The sequence below is a fragment of the Triturus cristatus genome, chromosome 1_2 (assembly GCF_964204655.1).
Source record: "Triturus cristatus chromosome 1_2, aTriCri1.1, whole genome shotgun sequence".
NCBI lineage: Eukaryota > Metazoa > Chordata > Amphibia > Caudata > Salamandridae > Triturus > Triturus cristatus.
Window position 1 is genome coordinate 729,706,671 of NC_140580.1, and position 22,546 is coordinate 729,729,216.

Consider the following 22,546-nt stretch of genomic DNA (forward strand, 5'->3'; position numbering starts at 1 on the left):
AGTCCAAACGCTCAAAGAAGTCCAAGAGGCGACATCGCTCTTCGGACTCCCCTCGCCGGTCGCGCGACTCGGCCGAGGGTCAGGGTGGTTCCACCCCCGCGGCTCCGGCGGAGCCGCAGGTGCCGCGTCCGCCCCCATACCTTCCGGTCCCTGGGGCTGACGCGGCGCCGGCGGAGATCAGTGCCTTCCTCTCGGCCATGAGGAGCCTGGCCCCGCCGTCGACGCCCGCTGGCGCGCCTTCGGGCCCCGCGGACTCGACTGGGCGACCTCGCGTGCCGGCGGCTCCGGCCCCGGCGCCGTCGACGACTCCGGTCTCGACGCCGCAGGTCCCCGCGGGGCCCTTGCCTGGGCCCCAGTCGACGCCGGTTGACCTAGTCACTCCTCCACCGGCGCCGACGCCTGAACCACCGACGCCGTCACCGGCGCCGCCGACGCCTGTGACGCCGACACCCCAGTTTAGCCCTCATCCGGACCCGACGCCGGCACGGCGTCCGCCGACGCCGCATCCGACGCCGCTTGAGTCCTACCATCTCTACAGTCCGGTTCCGATCATTCCTCCTGTTTATCAGGAATCGGAAGGAGGGGGCGACTGGGAGGGGTTCGAGGACCCTCTGGCTGTTCAGTCACAGCTTTCTCAGGACTGGGCAGATGAACTGGGGGAGGCCAGTGGGCTGGACACCTCGCCAGACACTGGATTCACTTCTCCGACCGTGGCTTCGGAGGAGGGTGCAGCATTTTCTGTGGTGCTGCGCAAGGCGGCCGAGGCCCTTGGGCTCGAGTTGCCTGCCGTGGCTGTGAGGACTAACATCCTCACTGAGGTGCTTCAAACCTCAGCAAGCTCCACTGAGCCTCTGCTGCCGTTCAACGAGGCCCTCACTGACGTTCTGCAGGGCACCTGGTCCAAGCCCTCCACAGTTCCTCCTGTGGATAGGAACGTTGCCAGGCGCCACCGCCCTGCTCCGGGCGACCCCAGTTTCCTGTCCCAACACCCCACCCCCGAGAGTCTGGTTATCCAGGCCTCTACCTCCCAATCCTCCTTCCCGACCGCTCCGCCGGATCGGGATTCCAAGAGACTCGAGCAGTTTGGCAAGAAACTGTTTTCGTCCCTTAGTTTGGGCCTGCGGTCCTTAAATACCGCCTGTCTCTTGGACCGTTATTCCCATTCCCTGTGGGATACGGTGGAGGACGTGCTGCCCCTGTGTCCGGAGGAGGTCCGGACGCGTCTTACCCAGGCTTTGGCCGATGGGAGGGATGCAGCACGGCACGCCATACGATGTGGGCTTGACACCACGGACTCGCTGGGTCGGGCGATTTCGACCACGGTGGCGCTCCGCCGCCACGCCTGGATGCGGTCCACGTCATTTTCCGGGGATGTCCAGACCACCCTCATGGACATGCCCTTTGATGGCACTCGCCTGTTTGGTGAGAAGGCGGACAGTGCGCTGAACCGCTTTAAGGACTCCCGGGCTACGGCCAAGTCCTTGGGCCTCTCGGCTCCGCGGGCGCACACCTCCGCTTTTCGCCCCTTTCGTGGCCAAGGAAGGGGCGCCTCCTCACGTCCGCAGAGCCACCAGCCGCAGAACCAACCTGCGCGCGGTCGCGGACGTGGCTTCCGCCGTGGCGGAAATGGAGGCCGACGTGGTCAGCCCACTTCCACCCCTGCAGCATCTGCCTCAAAGCCCTCCTAGTCCGAGCTTTCAGGCCCATACCACGCCAGTGGGCGGCAGAGTTCGCCATCACCTGCTCCACTGGCGGTCCATAACATCGGACAGGTGGGTGCTGCAAATCGTCCGAAGGGGCTACTCCCTCCCCTTCGAGACGACCCCTCCAGCCATGCCACCGCAGCACCACCGTATCTCGGGGGATCATTTGCATCTTCTCCGCGAGGAAGTTTCGGCTCTCTTGGCCAAGGGGGCCGTCGAGCGCGTTCCGAGTCCAGAAGTAGGTCGTGGTTGTTATTCCCACTACTTTCTGGTTCCCAAGAAGGGCAAAGGGGGCCTACGCCCTATCTTGGACCTCCGGAACGTCAATGCCTTCCTCCGAAAGGAAAGGTTCAAGATGCTCACGTTGGCTCAGGTTTTAGCTGCCCTAGACCCTGGAGACTGGATGGTAGCGTTGGACTTGCAGGACGCATATTTCCATATCCCCGTCCTGCCGGCCCACCGGCGTTACCTGCGGTTCACGGTGGGCCAAGAGCACTTTCAGTTTACCGTGCTCCCCTTCGGCCTCACCAGTGCCCCTCGGGTGTTCACGAAAGTGATGGCGGTGGTCGCAGCTCATCTGCGCAGATCAGGGGTTCCAGTCTTCCCCTATCTCGACGACTGGTTGTTGAAGGCGGGCTCGCCCCAGGCAGTCGTCTCCCACCTCCAGACTACGGCGGATCTCCTGCATTTGCTGGGGTTTTCCATCAACGTGCCGAAGTCACACTTGAGTCCCTCTCAGAAGCTCCTCTTCATCGGAGCGGTTCTCGATTCGGCGCAGTTCCGGGTCCATCCACCGGAACAGCGGGTCCGGGATATACGGGCCCTGATTCCCATCTTTCGGCCTCTATCCCGGGTTTCGGTCAGGCTAGTGTTGCGGCTTCTGGGGCTGATGGCTTCCTGCATCCTACTAGTGCATCACGCCAGGCGGCGCATGCGGGCTCTGCAGTGGGACCTGAAGTTTCAGTGGGCCCAGCATCACGGCAACCTGTCCGACCATGTCTTGATCTCGGAGGGCACTGCACAGCAGTTGCAGTGGTGGCTCACGGACCGCGAGTGGGTCAAGGGCAAGAGCCTCTCCCTTCCCCAACCAGAGCATGTCGTAGTGACGGATGCGTCCCTCCTGGGATGGGGTGGCCATATGGGAGAGGCGGAGATCAGAGGCCTCTGGTCTCCGGCGGAGTCTCGTCTCCACATCAACCTGTTGGAGTTGAGAGCGATCCGGCTTGCACTGAAAGCCTTCCTTCCCTCTGTCAGGGGAAGTGTCGTGCAGGTGTTCACGGACAACACCACCGCCATGTGGTACTGCAACAAACAGGGCGGGGTGGGGTCGTGGACCCTTTGTCAGGAGGCTCTGCGCCTCTGGACATGGCTGGAACACCAGAGCGTCACCCTGGTGGTTCAACATCTGGCGGGCTCTCTGAACGCCAGAGCAGACGAACTCAGCCGCCGGTGCATGATGGATCACGAATGGCGTCTGAACTCCGAAGTGGCGCAAGTCCTCTTTCAGCAGTGGGGAGAGCCTTGGTTAGATCTATTCGCCACCGCAGAGAACGCGCAATGTCAGCAGTTCTGCGCGTTGGAATTTCCAAGGCGGCACTCGCTCGGCGACGCTTTTCGTCACGAGTGGAGTTGCGGTCTGTTGTACGCCTTTCCGCCTATACCACTTCTGCCCAGAGTGCTGAAGAAGATCAGGCACGACCGGGCCCAAGTCATCTTGGTGGCTCCGGATTGGGCACGAAGATACTGGTATCCCGAGCTACTCAGTCTGTTGACCGATCCCCCGATATGTCTGCCCCTTCGGGAGGATCTTCTGTCGCAGCAGCAGGGGACGGTCCTCCACCCGAACCTGTCCAGCCTCCACCTCCATGCGTGGAGATTGAGCGGCGGCAGTTGATGCCATTTGACTTGCCTCCTGAAGTCTGTGATATCATTCTGGCAGCCAGGCGTCCCTCCACAAAGTCGGTATACGCCTGCCGGTGGAACAAATTTGTGGCATGGTGCACTGCAAAGGCTGTGGATCCCCTTTCCGCCCCTCTTTCTGAGGTTCTCCTCTTCCTTCTTTCTCTGGCCCAGCAGGGCTCTGCCCTGGGCACCCTGAAAGGTTATCTTGCTGCCATCTCCGCCTTCTTGCGGCTTCCTGATCAGCCTTCTCTTTTCAAGTCCCCTGTGGTTACACGCTTTCTCAAAGGCATTACACATACGTTCCCTCCTGTCCCTTTTGTAATGCCTCAGTGGGACTTGACATTCCTGATGTGCGCTCCCTTCGAGCCTCTTCACAATTGCCCTCTTCGTCTTTTGACTCTTAAGACTGCTTTTCTGGTAGCCATCACCTCGGCTAGACGGGTGAGTGAGCTCCAGGCTTTATCTTCAAAGCCTCCTTTTCTGTCTGTTCATCCGGACAAGGTTGTCCTTCGGCCTCGTCCCTCCTTTCTTCCTAAAGTGGTGACTCCTTTTCACCTTGGGCAGTCTGTCACCTTGCCCACCTTCTTTCCGCCTCCGCATCCTTCCAAAGAGGAAGAGAGGCTCCACCGTCTGGACCCAAAACGTGCGCTCTCCTTTTATCTGGACCGCACAAAACAGTTCCGGGTGGACGACCAGCTTTTTGTTGGGTACGTGGGCGCTAAGAAGGGGAAAGCTGTGCACAAACGAACCATCTCTCGGTGGGTCGTTTTGTGTATAAAACTTTGCTATTCCTTGGCTAAAAAAGACCCTCCTGTTGGGCTGCGCGCCCATTCTACTCGGGCCACAGCGGCTACTACTGCTTTGGGACGGGGTGTCCCTTTGCAGGACATCTGTCAGGCGGCGACGTGGGCTTCGCTACACACGTTTGCCAGGCATTATTGCCTTGACAGCCAAGTCCGGAGGGATGGCTTCTTTGGCCGTTCTGTCCTCCAGGACTTTCTGGTGTGATCTTGGTTCGCAGACCCACCACCGGGATGGAATTGCTTGGGTATCTATTCTAAGGTGAGGAATCTAACTAACGTGTTTCTTTCAGATGAACAAGTTACTTACCTTCGGTAACGATGTATCTGTAAGAAACATTAGTTAGTTAGATTCCTCACCGACCCTCCCATCCTCCCCGTTCTGCGAACTGACATCTAGGGTTAAGGTTATCCTTTTCAGGCCCCTAGATTTTATTTTTGGCACCAGTGTCGGTCTTTGCATGGCTCTGCGTTCCTGGCGCGGAAGGCTATGTACAAGAACTGACGTCAGCGCGCGAGGGCGGCGTCTAAGTACTCCGACGACGTCATCCCGGCGCACGACGCCGACGACGGACGCGGAGCCGCAGACGACGCCTAGCGACGCGCAAGGGGTATTGCTGACGAAAAATCTTCCGGATCCAGTCTGACGCCTGGGGATATTCTAAGGTGAGGAATCTAACTAACTAATGTTTCTTACAGATACATCGTTACCGAAGGTAAGTAACTTGTTCAATAGGTCCCATTGGACAGGAAGAAAAACCCCAGATGGGCATACATTTCCCGCCGTAGCTCACTGCACTATATCTAGAATTCATCCCAGCAGTAGTAGGATCCGACTTATTGACTAAGGACACTGTTGCCTTATGAAGGATAGTGCCCGTACAGTTCACATATAAGTCGGTATCAGTAAAGTTCTCTATGGGATAGCAGCCTGCATAGTAACCAGCTCTCGTAGGCACTGAAAATTGCTTATAATGCCAACCCTCCGCGTTATATTCTTTTCCTCCATATAAAAATTATCATAATACGTGTTATTGTGGCAGCCTGGATAACCCTTACCCTGCGAATTCCGGTGGCACAGGCATGGTCCAGGATAACCAAATCCAAACCTTCCTTTTACCTCTCTAAACTGTAATGGTCGTTTGTAGGTATAATTAACCAAAGACAATGGGTAAGCGGTCCACAAATTAGTGACAGACCTAATAGGCTAACAGGCAGATCCCTTCCCAAAAAACCTCCTGTGGGTAGTCACAAAGATATTGTCTGTATCAGCTCTGCTATTGCATCTCTGGGAGACCTAGTCTTCCCTATCAATTATTGATGTTGAATTTTTATCCTCTAAAAACCATGATATGCCATACAGAGGTACTACCATCATTAAAGGAACAATGATATATGTAATTGTGCTCTGTCTGGACCAAACCCCATATTGTGGTGAGGGTACAAATTGCTGCTCCTCCACTTTGATTGGCCTGCCAAAAGGATGCATGATAAAATAGAAAACTTAAACAAGGGAAATAATCAGAAGGCAGTGTTTCCAGTGTATGCCTCACTGGTATAGGGTCTTATTGTCCATCAGTTGGCACTCTTGAGCACTTGGCAGTTGGAGCCTGCTCCGTCCTAGATGCTTTTCTAAACTAACTCCCTCGCTGATACAGTTGGTATACCTGTGACAATATTCTTACCTATCAAAAATGTCTTAATTTACAGACATTTTCACTCACGTTGGTACTGATATTCAAGTGTGTACTTTCCTACCTTGAGCAGTCCATCCCTAATCTTTTTTCTCCTTTCCTTCATTGGTCCCCAGCCGAGGACGTAAGCTGTACCTGGCTGCTCCAGGCACCGTATGATCAGAGAACAGAGGCTCCTCAATTGCTCTTATTTCTGGTGGGACAGCCTAGTTCAGAACATCACCATTTTCTTGCTCAGTTTCTGTCCAAATCAATTTAGCGTCACTAAAAGGCTCAAACCTAGGTACTTTCTCACATTCCAAATCTCCTATTCCCTCCTTTACCCACTGGTCGTAGGGCAAGGGAATCCTCTTGCAATGGCTGTCATGTATCCAATTCTTCCTGCCAGCAACCTTCACAGCTGTTTGGGTGGACAAGAGGACTTGCTCAGGACCCTTCCAGTGAGACTCAAGGCTTCTTTTTCCCCAGATGAGGGCGAAGTCACCCGGCTTGATGCAATGGCCTGGTCCTTCTGGCTTAGGAGGCAAGGAATCTTTGACCTGTAGGTGGATACAACGTAGACTTTCGGTTAACTGTTCTAGGAAATCACTCAACATTTGATAGTCTATTTCAGAGAACTTTCTTGGTCTAGGGACTCCCCATACATTTGCTGGGCGTCCAAACACAACCTCATGGGGAGACAATCCTGTCTTAGAGTGTGCTGTTGTTCTAACGGATAGCAGTACTAAGGGAAGGGCGTCTGGCAATTTTATCCCTACGGATTCTGGTATCTTTGCTAACTTTACTTTGAGGACCCCATTATAGCGTTCCACCAAGCCAGCCGACTGAGCGTGGTTGGCTGCATGGAACGTCTGTTTGATATGCAGACCCTCACAGACCTTATCACTTTTCCATTAAAATGAGAGCCGTTGTCTGACCAGATGACCCTTGGCATTTCGAACCACGGAAAGAATTCCTTTAGGAGCATTTTGCGGTTGTAGTAGCCGTATTGTCAGGGTAGGCCTCAACCCAGTTACCAAATTTGCACACAACCACTAGTACATGCTTCAAGTTGTTACATCGTTCTAACTCAATGAAGTCCATCTGGAGGACCTTAAAGGGGAATTCTGGAGGGGCAAAATTCCCAGAGGGTGTAGGTGTACCTTTCCCTGGATTGTGCATCAAACAAATCATGCAAGTCTTCACCAAGTGTTAAGCTGTTTTGGAAATGTTGTCTTTGTGCCAAACTGGGGTCAACAATTTACAAATCCCTTATGCGCTAATATGTCCTGAACCATGAGCCATGGTAACCACTGGTAGAACATATGCATTTGACTACATCCACCTTTGCTTTCCTGACAAATCAATCCATTATCCTTCATCATTCATTCGTGCAGTACGCTCTTTCTATATGGCCAATTCCTCTAAGGTGGCCTTACTCTGTATTTCCTTAACACTTTCAATTGTATTTTCAAACATGGCATTTTCCGGGAACCACCTAACTGGACCTGCTACAAACATGCGTTTCATTTTTGTCTGGTCTGCAAAAGACTGCTGACGGTCAAGTGTTCAAGGCAAAGGTTCACATACATTTTTTGTTGTTAGTGCAAGCAAAAGTTTAATCAAAAGAGAGCAATTAGGAATGCACTGGCGACAGTAAGAAGTAATACCTATGAAGGCACGTACGTCCTTCTAAGTTTTTGGGAGTGGCATTTTATCTATAGTAGAAATGCATTCTGGTGTTACCCTTCTACACTTCTTTGACAGGAGGTGACCTAAATAGGAGAACTCCTGTTGACAATACTGAAACTTGAAGAGAGAGACTTTGTGTCCATGATTGACCAGATGCAAAAGCAATGCTATGGGGCTGTCTTTACAACCCTGTTCAGTGTCAGAGGATCATCCACATACTGTAACATTACATTACCAGCAGGGAGGATCAATGAGTCTAACTGATTCTTTAAGGCCTGAGTGTAAATGCTGGAACTCTCTGTATACCCTGTGGTGCTCTACAGAAGTGAAAACCTTTACCAGCCAGTTAGAATCCAAAGAGGTTTCTACTATCTTCATGGATAGGTATGCTGAAGAATGCATTTTTCAAATCAATGACTGAGATATATATATGTTTTTTGATAACCAATTTTTATTGATTTTGGTTGCAACAAAGAAAACAGCACCATACAAAAGTACATCGTAAAAGGCACGACCAAGGCACAAACATATCACATTGGCATAAAGGTAGATGAACATAGGGCCAATATCGGCATACCCACTCCCAATCTAGATAGTGTAGCAGTCCAAATTAGTCTTCTATCACCCCCACCCACTTGCCCCACATTCGACGAAATTTCGTAGGACAACCCCAGGCCACATAAAGAGGCCTTTCCTGCACGGCACACAGTCTTCCACGCTGCGCCAGCACGCCAATGTAGGTGGGGTAGAATTCAGCCAGTGAGCTGCAATGTCTCTCTTGGCTACTGCTAGTGTTGTGTTAAGGAAAAGCTTCTCAGCCCTGTTGCCATCCAGCCCCTCGGTGATGCCCAGGAGAACGTATGTAGGATCAAGAGGAACCTTCCAGCCCAAGACCTCCGTGAGCTCCCCGTTACGGATTCCCAATAACCCTGTATCGCAGGGCAAAGCCATACCGTATGATAGAAGTCTTCCTGGTAGTGAAGACAGCGGGGGCAGAGGGCCTCAGGTCGAAGCTCCGCACGGTTAAGACGCAGTGGTGTGAGATAGGCAGCATGTAAGAAGTATATTGAACTAGCCGAAGCCTTGCCGAGACCTCAGTTATTTTAGGAGCCATCAAGGGGTCTCTCCAGTCGGCGTCTTCCAGGGTCCCGAGCCAACCCTCCCACTTGTCCCGGATTTGAGAGTGGGGATTGGGGGTGTTTGTGAGGGAATGATAAATACGGGAGATCCCTCCCCTTCCCAGATCGCCAGTCATGACCTAAGCTTCGGGTGGACTATACTCGGTCAAAGAGGTGCCGTCCGATATATAGGAGCGGAGGGCTTGGCGTAGCTGCAAATATCGGAAAAACTGGGAGGAATGGAGGGAGTGTCGGGCCTGCAAATCCTGAAAGCAGCGTATATGAGTACCACTTCAGACATCGCCCAGCAGGGAAATCCCAATGAGGTCCCAGGGCCGGAATCCCAGAAGAGAAGCAACCTCCCGGAGCCTGGTGCCGCACCACAAGGGGGTATACCGGGTCACCTAGCCCGACCAGCGGGTATGACGCAGGGAAGCCCACCAGGCCAGGAGCACTCCGCGTGTGACCTCAGGGAGAGCTTGAGGAACAGCGCCTCTGTACAGCATCCCCTGGATAGTGGGAAAGCCTAGGGTGTGGAGTTCCAGACGGTACGCCGGGTCGGACCAGCCGCTGTTAAACCAATACAATCGTGCACCGTAAGGAGCCAGGTCGCTAAGCAATAAAGATATAGGCTCGTCATCCCAAGACCTCCATCAAAGGGCGGGATTCGGCACTGGGCCAGGGCTAGTTTGGGCCTCCGTCCTCCCCATAAAAACGTAGTGGCCAAGTCGTCCATCTCACAGAACCAGAACCTAGCGAAAGAAAGATGTGTATTTTGAAGCATGTAGAGAAAGCGAGGTAGAATCATCATTTTGAAAAGGGCTATCCTGCCTAGAGGGTTTAGGGGTAGTGTACACCATTTAAGGAGATCAGCGCGGACCCGCCTAACCAGTGGGGTGACGTTAAGTGACCAAGCAAGGTCGGGCAGAAGAGCCTCCCAGAACCCCAAATACTTGAAGGACTGCCGCCGAAGGGGGATCGTCGACTGCCAGTCAAAGCATTCACATGACAAGTGAAGGGGAACCAAAACACAGACTTGGCCGGGTTTAACCGAAGGCCGGAGGTGTGCTCAAAGAAGGTCCAGGGCCCGAAGGCATCTGGGTCCCGATCGGGCCGGGTCCGCCAGAAACAGCAGCACATCATCTGCATTGAGCGCGATCTTATCCTCCCCAAATCGGGCCACCTCCATCCAGTGAGAGAGTGGTCAAATCGAATAAGGTAAGCAGCAAGGGGCTCCATTGCCAAAGCAAATAGGAACGGCGGGAGGGGGCTCCCCTGCCTCATACCTCTTCTAATGGGGAAGGGACGAGATAGAGCGCCCGGGGGCAACAATACAGCGTCCTCACCAGGTTGCGAAAAGAGATTCCGAAGCCCATCTGCTCCAACACTGCCTCTAAATAACCCCAGTTGACCGAGTCGAAAACCTTTTCAAAATCTGCAAGAAGGATAGACAAATAGGGGACAGCAAGTGCCGGTTCGCAAGAGCAAGATGTCTGAGATAGTGCCTAGTCCCTCGGAGAGGCATATGGCCGCATTGATCCAGATGAACCAGACTAGCCAGGTGTGGTCTTATGCGGTTGGCCAGGACAGAGGCGAAGATCTTAAGCTCGGTGTTAATAAGAGAGATGGGACGGGACTGAGATATATTTAGCAGTAGAGGTATCAAAGAGGCTCATTACGATGGCGGAGGGACCGCCACCGCCGGGCCTGCGGTGGCGGTCCGGCCGGCATCTGCATGCTCATTTCCCCCCCGCCACATCAAGATGGCGGGGGAATTGTTCCGCAAGCATGGCGGGTGCAAAGCCCACCAGCCACGCTTCTGCCACAGGCAATCGTAACGTATGCCTGGTGGAGCAGATAAGGCCGGGGTTATGGGGGCAGTGCCTTTGAGGCACCGCCCGGCTGATCACAATGCTGGCGTCAGCCATGGAAAGGCTGGCGGAGGCTGGATTCTGGAGGCCCGTTGCGGCCCCCCCTCAGTGTTGGGGGGCCATTTGTGCACTGGGGTGGTGCCCATGGTACCCCCCTACATTTCCAGGCACAAGGTGGCAGGCACCGCGCGGTGCCTGCCACGTTGTGTATGTAAATGCACAACATGACCATTTAACATTGTGGTGGGTGCTGCAGCCAGCAGCACCCACCGCAATGTTACATTGCTGGACGTGACCGCCGCGGTGGCGGTCGCATCGTGATCTGGGGTGCGGGACCACCGCATTACAGGCGGGCGGTCCCGCTACGATGGCGGTCGGACTTAAGTCCGCCACCATTGTAATCGGCCCCTTAGTGAGGAGCATTGTGATGTCATGAACCACTGGAAACTGGGGAACTACTATTTTATTAACGCAAATCAATAACAAAATGATATACTGCAGCGGTATCAGAGGAGGAATGGGGGCAATCTTTTGACTAACGGCAAAATGGCACTGTTACATATGTTATCGCATGTTTCTTCTACAACTCACTTTTGAATCAGATCATGTATTTTAAGCAGAGCCTGTTCACCATCTTAGGGTAATTTATACTAGGGAATGCGAGGGAGAATGGCGTTCTCCTTAACCTGAATAGAGACTGGGGGTATGTGTAGTACACCCACATCAGTATCACCAGACGCTCACAAGTTAGGTGGCACAGAGTCAAATTCTGGGGGTAGTGGTGAATCTTTAGAAAGACACTGTCTGTTAATACATCAGGAACCATGGTAATGTACACTCCATCGGGGGAACAATATATTCTAGCATGTAATTATTTTAACATATCTAACCCTAATAAGTTCTCGCCACAATCAGAGTCAACTGTGAACTGACCTATTGTCAGGGGCAAATGGCGAGAGATGGGGCTGACGACCGGTGTTCCAGAAAAACCCACCAAAACATTATTATGTCCAGACAGGGGTGTCCTAGTAACCAAATCTTTGGAGACTGAACTTTTGGTGGCCCCGGTGTCCACCAGGACTTGTTTGTGGAACCTGCTAAGGTCACATCCACATAGGGACCTCTTTGATTCCCTGGTAGTTGTACTAGTCCCTCACCCTGCCCTCGGCTTTCCTAGTTAAAGGATAACCCTGTCGCAGCATCAAGATCAAAATCATCATTGTAATATTTTCTGTCCTGGGTATTGTCAAAACCATTTTCATGGGTGTAGTCGTCCCAGTAACCACGATTTGAGGCAAACTGTTGCCTGTTTGTTCCTCTTCACCTGGTATTGCCACCCTTACTGTGGGATGGTAGGCTATTGTTATTACTCAAATGCAGCAAATAGAACAGTTACGTGACACCATATTGCATATATTTTGCACTCTTCCAGCTCCCTCTGATGTGTCTTCTGGCCACAAGAAATGCCTAGGACATCCAACAGGGACAAGCCGGCGACTGGGCGCTCCCTTGGTACCAGGCGCTCCGGTGCCGACTTTGGTCTCGATGCCAACATCCACACTGGACCCTCGACCATCGATGGTGATGCCAACACCAATTATGCTGTAAAACTATGCATTGCCTATGTTTTTTCTGATTACGGGCTGAACTTATCTCGGCTAAGGCCAGGCCCCTATCCCTCCAAGCACCAACCTTATGGCAATCCATCGGATTCTGATGCATTTCCTTTCCCTCATGGCTTAGCACCGGTTCTGCATAATCTCTTTCACACAGATACGGATAATTTCCAGTATGCTGACGGGGGTGAGTTGAAGCCCCCTCACACTGATGACAGTTGTTATGAGGATTTGGATTATGCTAGTGGGCTGGACACTTTGTTTTGGTAATGCGAAGGGTAGCAGAGGTGGTAGACCTCCAGTTACCAACTATGGAGGTAAAAACTAATGTCTTGACTGAGGTTTTTCTGTTGGGCCAGACTCACACTGAGCCTCTGCTCCTTCTAATGAGGCCCTAATGGGGGCATGGGTGAAGCCTTGCTCCGGACCCCCTGTCAGTCGTGAAATTGCCTAGTGCCATCGTCATGCTCCCAAGGGATCCAGCTTTTCTAACTTGGCATCCAATTCCAGAACCCTTAGTATTGCAGGCATTCACCAGTAGGATCATCCCAAAAGAATTCCCCACTACTCCGCTGATCTATGAATCTAAGTGCATAGAGGGCTTTGGCAAGTGAATGTTCTCTTCAGCTAGCCCTGCTGGACCACTATTCCCATGCTCTTTGGGAATCTGTGGGCCAGGGCCTTCCTGCTGTCCTTGAAGACATCAGACCTTCCCTTAAGCAGGCTAATCTGAACAGTTAGTTATAGATTCCTTAGAATTACCCCCCGGCGTCAGAGTGGATCCGAAAAGTTTTTTATCAGCAGTACCCCTGCGTGTCGAAAGGTGGCGTCATTCGGCTCCGCGTTCGTCGTGGTCACCGGGATGACGTTGCAGTAGCTACATAGATGCAGCCCTCGCGCGCTGACGTCAGTTCTTTCTTTTTCCGCACCAGTCAGAGCAGATCCGGAAAGAGCGGTACCTCCAGTCACTTTTTGACTGACTATTTTGCCGACTTTTGTCGACACCATTTTCGAGTCTTCGACTCCTGGTGCACTTCAGGGATGCCCGGCTTCAAGGCATGCGGTTCCTGTAGCCGACTGATGTCGGTGACGGATCCGCACTGCATGTGCCTGTTTTGCTTGAAGCGCAACCATGACCCCAAGTTGTGCTCCAACTGCAGGACCATGAATCCGAAGTCTTTGCGGGAGCGGTCCTGAAATCTTCTCGAGGCCTGGCAGTCGGCTCGACTCCGTTAAAGGTCCCGGTCGGAGAGTCATCATCATTCTTCTTCCAAGTCTTCACTCTCAGGGTCAGGTAAGTGGAAGCACAAGAAGTCGAAGAAGCATTGTCGCTCTTCGACTTCTCCACGTCCGTTGGGCGATGTGACAAGGGATGCGGGTGGTGCCCCTCCCACGCTCCACGTGGGGAGCCCGAAGGGTCGACTCCGGGTTTCCCTCCCTTCCCGGGACCCTGAGCGACCCCTGCCCAGCTTCATCAATTTTACGAAGCGATGCATGCCATCTCTGGGCAGCCCGACTACGCCGGTGCACCTTCGGGCCCCGCAGACTCAGCTGGGGGCCCTGGGCCTTCAACACCGGTGGCTCCGGCACAGCAGGGTCCCCTTGGATCCAGGCCTGGATTTGTCGGCGCCGGTCGACCTCATTACACCTCCCTCCCCGCGCCAAATCCACTGGCACCATGTCCGCAGGTGACGCTGGTTGTGTTCCCAGCCGGCGTCGACCCTGGCCTCAAACTCGTGTTAGACACGGAGCCGGACCGGCCTCGACCGTTGCCGATCCGGCGCCAACAGGTACATTTGTGCCCCTGTTCTTCCCTGGCTCTTTGAGACCAGATTGGCAGCCAGAGGAGGGTGAAGAGGACTGGGAGGGGTCTGGAGACCCTCCGACTGACCCGTTAGGCTTTGAAGCGGACTGGCGAGAGGAACTGGAAGAAGCCAGTGGTCTGGATACATGACCAGACCTTGTCATGTTGTCTCCTAGTACTGTGGCTACTGAGGAGGGAGCGTCTTACGCCGTGGTGTTGCGTAGGGCAGCCCGAGGCTCTCAACCTCGAGCTACCTACGGTGGCAGTCAGGACTAACCTCCTGACAGAGGTGCTTCAACCGGTGGCGAGCTCCTCGGAGCCCCTGCTACCGTTTAATGAAGCCCTCACTGACATCCTTTTGGGCAGCTGGTCCAGGCCCAACACAGGGACTCCTGTGGATCGGATGATTGCCCGACGCCACCCCCCTACTCCGGGCGACCCCAATTTCGTCTCCCAAAACCCTACCCCTGAGAGCTTGGTGGCCCAAGCCTCCACGTCCAAAGGCGCATTCCCTACCGCACCACCTGATAGAGAATCCAAAAACCTGGACCATCTTGGGAAGAAGATGTTTTGTTCCTCCAGCTTGGGACTGCGGTCGGTAAACATTGCATGTCTGTTGGGCCCTTACACCCTCTCCGTGTGGGATACAGTGGCGTAGGTGCTGCCTCAGTGCCCGGAGGATGCCCGGGCCGTGCTCTCCCATGCAGTTGCCGAAGGGAGAGACGTAGCAAAGTTTATCATCTGCTGTGGGCTGGATACCGCCGACTCACTAGGCAGGACGATTTCCACGTCGGTAGCCCTTCGACTCTATGCCTGGTTGAGGTCGACTGGACAGCTCTTATGGACATGCCCTTTGATGGCCGTCTCCTTTTCGGCGACAAGGGAGACAACGCGCTGGAGCGCTTTAAGGACTCTTGGGCTAAGGCCAGGTCCTTGGGCCTCTCCACCTACCGCCCTGCGTAGTCTGCTTCTCGCCCCTTTCGTGGCTATGGAAGAGGTGCCCCACCACGTCCCGCCCAGACCAGCGCAAGCTGTTCAGCCCCTGCGCAGCCGGGGACGTGGGACCCACCGCTGTGGTTCTGGGAGCCAGTGGATGGGCCAGTCTACACAGCCCCCTTTGCAGCCACCTCCAAACACTCCTAGTCCGACGTTCCAGGGCCACCACATGCCAGTGGGCGGCAGTATTCACCATCACCTCCCCCACTGGCACACCATCACGTCGGACTGGTGGGTTTTGCAAATAGTCCGAAGGGGCTACTCTCTCCCCTTCAAAACTTACCCTCCATCCATGCCACCTCAGTACCATCGCATGTCGGTTGATCATCTGGCCCTTCTCCAACAGGAAGTTTCGGCACTCATGGCCAAGGGAGCCATCAAGCTCTTTCCTGTCCCAGAAGTAGGTCGTGGTTGCTTGCTGGGGGGATTCCCCGAGAAGGTCGATATAAAGTGACGACCCTAGTAAGAACCCTTCGCATATCTGAAATATAACAACAAAGCAATTAATCCATGGAATACACATCGTCGAGGAAAATTACTCATCAGTACAGAACCCACATATATGGAGTATTCATTGAGAGTACATAGGATAGAGTCTGGAGAAATAACTAGTAGTTGAACATCAACAACAGTGGCCTCTTTCAATATGTAGGTGTATAAATAAACTCATTGTACCCCTTGTTTGGTTGTCAGCTAATTTTGGCATTCTCCATCGTCTGTTTCCAACCCACCAAAATGCGCGTCGACCTTCTGATAAACCCTGTTGAATTCAGATCATTCAATAGGGCTGTGGAGACCAATTAGTTCTAGGTGTCCCCATGGTCCAGATATGAAGAGTGGTTGATATTTGATGATGTGTGAATGTGTTTTGGTTGTGATTGAGTGAGTTTGAGAATTGATGATAGCTGGTAATATATCTTTGTAGGGGTCTGGAACCATACATTATATTTGTACCTTAAATGTTATGAGTGTATAAATATGTATAAAAAATATTGCATATAAATGTAAATGAATATTTTTATGGTTTTGTATTTATAAAAAATAAGGAAAAAATCTTTTATATGTATCTCTAAATAAAAAAATGATAATTAAACCATATGACTAAAGTGTTAAATTGTATAAATCTTGTGTAGCCCTTATCTGATGTTGCACACATAAATCAAAGTAATATAGGTCGTGAGGGAGCTTGTTACATAGTCCGTGGTTGCTATTCCCACTACTTTCTGGTGCCCAAAAAGGACAAAGGCCTGCGTCCTATCTTGAATCTCAGGAAGTTCAAAATGTTGACGCTCACTCAGGTCTTGTCTGCCCTTGACCCTGGAGACTGGATGGTAGCGTTGGACTTGCAAGACGCTTGTTTTCACATCCCCGTCCTGCTAGCCCACCGGCATTACCTGCGGTTCACGGTAGGCCACGAGCATTTTCAGTTTACTGTGCTCCCCTTTGGCCTTACCAGCGCCCCTCGGTGTTCACGAAAGTTATGGCGGTGGTCACAGCTCATCTGCGCAGATCAGGGTTTCCAGTCTTTCCCTATTTCGATGACTGGATGTTGAAGGTGGGCTCGCCCCAAGCTGTTGTCTCCCACCTCCAGACTGCAGCCGACCTCCTGCATTCGCTGGGGTTCTCCATCAACGTGCCGAAGTCACTCCTGACTCCCTCTCAGAAGCTTCTCTTCATCGTAGCGGTTCTGGACACGACACAGTTTCTGGTCTACACTCCCGAACAGCGAGTCCGGGATATTCGGGCTATGATTCCCATCTTTCAGCCTCTACCCCGGGTTTCGGTCAGGCTGACCATGCCAGATGGCATATGCGGGCTCTGCAGTGGGACCCGAAGTTCCAGTGGGCACAACATCAGGGGAACCCGTCCGATTGCGTCCAGATCTCGGAGGGCACTGCACACCAATTGAAGTGGTGGCTAACAAACCAGGATTGGGTCGATGGCAGATCCCTCTCCCTTCCCCAACAGTGGTTACCGATGCATCACTTCTGGGATGGGGCGGCCACATGGGGGAGGCGGAGATCAGAGGGCTCTGGTCTCTGGCGGAGTCCGGGTTCCACATTAATCTTCTGGAGCTTCAGGCGATTCGTCTTGCCCTCAAAGCATTCATTCCCTCTGTCTGGGGAAGAGTAGTGCAGGTGTTTACGGAGAACACCACCACCATGTGGTACTGCAACAAGCAAGGCGGGGTGGGGTCGCGAACCCTAAGATCTGGAGGCTCTCCGCCTCTGGACATGGCTGGAAAATCAGGGCATATCCATGGTGGTTCAACACCTGACAGGTTCCCTGAAAGCCAGAGCGGACAAACTCAGCCGCAGGTGCATGATGGGTCACGAATGGTGTCTTTACTCAGAGGTGGTGCAAGGTCTCTTTCGACAGTGGGGAGAGCCTTGTTTAGATCTATTTGCCACCAAAGAGAACGCGCAGTGTCAGCAATTCTGTGCCTTGGAATTTCCAAGGCGGCACTCGCTAGGCGACGCTTTTCGTCCCGAGTGGATTTGCTGTCTTCTATACGCCTTTCCCACTTCGACTCAGAGTGCTGAAGAAGATCAAGCACGACCGGGCCAAAGTCATTCTTGTGGCTCCGGATTGGGCACGAAGAGTCTGGTATCCCGAGCTGCTACACATGGCCATCGATTCTCCGATCCGACTGCCTCTTCGGGAGGATCTCCTGTCGCAGCAGCAGGGGACGGCCCTTCACCCGAACCTGTCCAACCTCCACCTCCTTGCGTGGAGATTGAGCTGCCGGAGTTGACATCGTTTGACCTTCCTCCCGAAGTCTGTGATGTTATCTTGTCAGCCAGGCGTCCCTCCACTATGACGGTATACGCCTGCAGGTGGAACAAATTTGTGGCATGGTGTACAGCAAAGGCTGTGGATCCCCTTTCCGCCCCTCTTTCGGAGGTTCTCTTTGGCCCAGCAGGGCTGTGCTCTGGGCACTCTAAAGGGCTACCTCTGGGCCATTTCAGCCTTCCTCAGGCTTCCTGATCAGCCTTCTCTTTTCAAGTCCCCTGTTGTAAATCACTTCCTTAAGGGCATTACTCATCTTTTTCTTCCTGTTCCCCTCATAATGCCCCAGTGGGACTTGAACTTGGTTCTTACATATCTAATGTGCGCTCCCTTTGAGCCGCTACATAACTGTCCTCTACGGCTTCTGACCTTGAAAACTGCTTTTCTGGTGGCCATCACCTCTGCGCGCAGGGTGAGTGTGCTCCAAGCACTTTCTTCTAAGCCTCCTTTTCTGACTGTTCATCCAGACAAGGTTGTCCTTTGAACTCGTCTGTCCTTCCTTCCCAAAGTGGTTACTTTCCATGTTGGACAGACCATCACTTTGCCTACCTTCTTTCCGCATCCTTTCAAAGAAGAAGAGCGGTTCCACCGTCTGGATCCAAGATGTGCACTTTCCTTTTACTTGAATCGCACAAAACAATTCCGGGTGGATGACCAGCTCTTTGTTGGCTACGTGGCCACCAAAAAAGGTCGGGCCATGCACAAACTGACCATTTCCAGATGGGTCGTTTTGTGCATCAAAGCTTGTTATTCCTTGGCAAAGAAGAAGCCTCCAGTGGGGTTGCATGCCCATTCCTCCAGGGCGACGGCAGCTACCTCTACGTTCACGTTCACAAGACACTACTGCCTGGACAGCCAATTCCGGAGATACTGCTTCTTTGGCCGTTCTGTTCTCCAGGACTTCCTGGATTGGTATTGCTGGTGTATCTATTCTAAGGTAAGGAATCTATAACTAACTGTTTCTTTCAGATGAACAAGTTACTTACGTTCGGTAACGATATATCTGTAAGAGACATATATTAGTTATAGATTCCTTACCGCCCCATCCATCCTCCCCCTTCTGCAAACTGACTTCTAGAGTAAGGCACTCCCTTTCAGGGCCATAGTTTTGTGCATCAGTAGTCAGTGTCTTGCATGACTCTGCGCTGGTGTGGAATGTTGTGTAAAGAACTGACGTCAGCGCGCAGGGGCGGTGTCTAAGTAGATATCGCAACTTCATTCCGGCGATCAAGACGCCAACGACGAACGTGGCGTCGACCTACGCTACCTTCTGACGTGCAGGGGTACTGCTGAAGTAAAATTCTCCAGATCTAGTCTGACGCCTGGGGTAATTCTAAGGTAAGGAATCTATAACTATTAAATGTCTCTTACAGATATATTGTTACAGAAAGTAAGTAACTTGTTCATTAGGCACTACAGACCTACAGTATGAATGCCTACTCATTTTATAAGGCTTACCCCAGGTCATTACCAATCCTTGAAAGGTCTTTTCGGCAACAGGCTACCTGTGCGCAGAGAGATACTGGTTAGCATAAGTCAGTAGTCCCACACGTGCAGTCCACACATGCTTGTGTTCACATGTAACTAGCCTAGATCCTCTTACTCTAGCTTCACAGCTGCAGTATTATTTTAAAAGGCAGACTCTGATGGTTAACACTCAGTCCATTTACCATCAATTTTCCTTAAGTGAGACGCAGTTGGTGATTGGGTAGTCATATGTGAAAACCAGAAGACGATTAAATGGGTTGAACCCATTTTCTACAGTTGGGATACTGGCACTTTAGTGATTGCACAAAATCACTTTGTGTCAAGCATCTTAAAGGAGGCATGGCCATTGCATTGTGTTCTTCCTGCAAATCACAGTACGATTGTCATGCTTGCAAGAGCCCAGTTTTAAGAAATGTTGTGTTTTGTAGTACTTGCAAACAGAAGACAGTTCTGCATGGGAAAGAATCATGACAAAATACCTAGTTGGGGAGATCCTCATGGTAAGCTGTTAATTCCATATTAGGCACATCATTCTTGACTCTGTTGCACTATCAGTACTCCTGTAGCCGGATCAGGTGCAGGCAGGAAACGTTACTGAAGAACCTCATGAAGGGAGCATCAACACTGAACCCACCACAGTGCAGCTTCCTGCACACAGAATGTGAAATGGACAGTGGAGCAATGCAATCAGAAATTAATTGAGAGCAGTGTGACACAGAGAGGTGCAGGTTGATGGCCAGGTTCACTTTTAGAAACAACTGTGGGCACTGCACACAGTCCTACTGGGCTTGGTGGAGGTGGTGTGAAATGGTTTTCAAATGGTGTCCAGTGCGGAATATCCATGCCTATGATATTTGATCAGATATTTTCTAGTCTAAATTATGAATATTTTCTGCATGTATCTGACACTTAAAATTGTTCTGAAATAACATGAAGATGTGGTTATCTTCAGAATATTTCTATTCATTGGTTTTGAAATGACAATTACTTTTGTTTTTTAGATCCAATTACAGGCTCTGGACATCAGATTATCCTACAATGATATACAGTTGTTTTTGGCCATTGCCAAGTCAATCCCTGAGCAGACTTGCGCAAATGCAACTACATCCTCAGGTACAGATTCTGTCACCGATAGTCTTTCCCACTCATTTCGGAGTAATGAGGGTCTACAATCAACAGCTGACAATAAAGACGTTTCTAGACATATGGATCCTGTCTTAGGTAATGAGCAAAAGTTGTTTTTCAAAGCTTTAGCTATCTAATAGTGGAATCAGTGGTACAGCAAAACTGACTCCCTTTGTCATTCACAGTACATGATTTGATATGCTTTTTTCAATTCTTTCCTTTTCTAATAAATAGTCTAGTCTGTTGCATTAGTACTTTCTGTATTTGTATTATTATCGTTGTTATAAGCATCGTCATCATAACCACCATTGTCGTTATACTATGCACCTTTTATAACTTTATAGCCCTGTCACTAAATTACATATTAAAGAGTCTTGTGATAACATTACTAATCAGCTGTGGCAAGTGCATAACAACTTATCTATAGGAAGTTATTACAACTGAGTTGTGTTGTCTCAGTGGGTACTCCTAAATCCAGCAGACAGTGTGAATTTCAGATCACTGAGCAAAATTCCACCTCTTGCTTAAGCAATGAAATGCATAATTAACCTTAATTGCCTCCTCTTTGCAGGCTATAGTGGCTGTTAATTACCCACCCCACAGTTATACAATGGGAGGGAATTAACAGCCATTATCACCTGTAGGTAAGGACAATAAAGCTTTTAGTATTTAGCAACCATCCACCTACAACCACCCAAAATGGGGAGCGCTGTGGGGATAACTTCCCTCTGTTGTGCTATAGGAGTGCTGCGGAAGCAAGAGCAGCGAGCAGCCTTTCACCTGAATGACTGGGTGAAAAAAAGGGCTTCATTCTCCTGTGGCACTAACTCAGCCTCTTCTCAACCTGTTACTGGATTACAGACAGCTGTACAGGGCTCCTCCTTTTGCTTTTGCCTAGATGTAAGCCCAGTCAGCAGAAAAAAAGTAGAAAAGGTTGTTAACTTGTTTTTAGTGCTGTAATGTTGGATATTACCTATGTTAAACTGCTTAAAAAATGTACTCCGCAACCTGTTGCAAGCTATATTTTTGCATGTTTATTCTCACAGTGCCGATTCCATGTTACTATTTATGACTGAAGCCATAGTAACTATTTCTTTAGAAGGATCCTGAAAAGAAGCTTTTAAGCAAGGGTTGGGGGACTGTGTGACTATGTATGATAAGAAATAAAATAGCACACACCATACTATAAGTCTATATCTGAAAGAAACACGTTAGTTAGATTCCTTACCTTAGAATATCCCCACGCGTCAGGCTGGATCCGTAAAGATTTTTCATCAGCAATACCCTTGCGCGTCGCTAGGCGTCGTCGTCGGCTCTGCGTCCATCGTCGGCGTCGTGATCGCTGGGATGACGTCGTCGGAGTACTTAGACGCCACCCTCGCACGTTGACGTCAGTTCTTCTTTTCTCCGCGCTAGTAAGTGCAGATCCGGGAAGAGCATACCCTTTAGTCACTTTTTGACTAACTTTTTGGACTTTTTTGGTCTCTTCTTCCGAGTCGACCTCGACTCCTGGTGCCGGTAGGGATGTCCGGTTTTAAGCCGTGTGACGCCTGTCACCGACTGATGTCGGTTACGGATCACCACCGTTGGTGTCTCTACTGCCTTGGGGCCGACCATGATGACCAGTCGTGCCCCGACTGCCGGGCTTTGACCTCGAAGGCTAGGCGGGAACGGTCCCGCAAGCTCCTCGAGAACCGCGAGGTACCTGTTGAGGAGGAGTCATCACCGCTCGTCGGGTTCGAAGTCCTCGCGTTCAGGTAAGTCGAGGCACAGCAAGAAGAAGTCGAAGAGGCGACATCGTTCTTCTGACTCCCCTCGCGCGACTCGGCTGAGGGTTCGGGTGGCACCACCCGCGTGGCTCCGTCGGAGCCGCAGGAGTCTCATCCGGCCCCATACCCTCCGGTCCCTGGGCCTAATGCGACTCCGGGCGAGATTCGGGACTTCCTCGTGGCCATGAGGAGTCTCGCT

General features: G+C 51.6%; 1 protein-coding gene across 2 annotated transcripts in view; it reads left to right on the forward strand.

The window, feature by feature from the left end:
- VPS13D (vacuolar protein sorting 13 homolog D) overlaps positions 1-22,546 on the forward strand; it is a 2,738,381-nt gene that overhangs the window by 985,485 nt on the left and 1,730,350 nt on the right. For both annotated transcript variants that reach the window (XM_085608633.1, XM_085608634.1), the window contains exon 34: positions 20,455-20,674. In XM_085608633.1, coding sequence (XP_085464759.1) covers positions 20,455-20,674 — 220 coding nt within the window. The remainder of the gene's footprint in view (positions 1-20,454; positions 20,675-22,546) is intronic.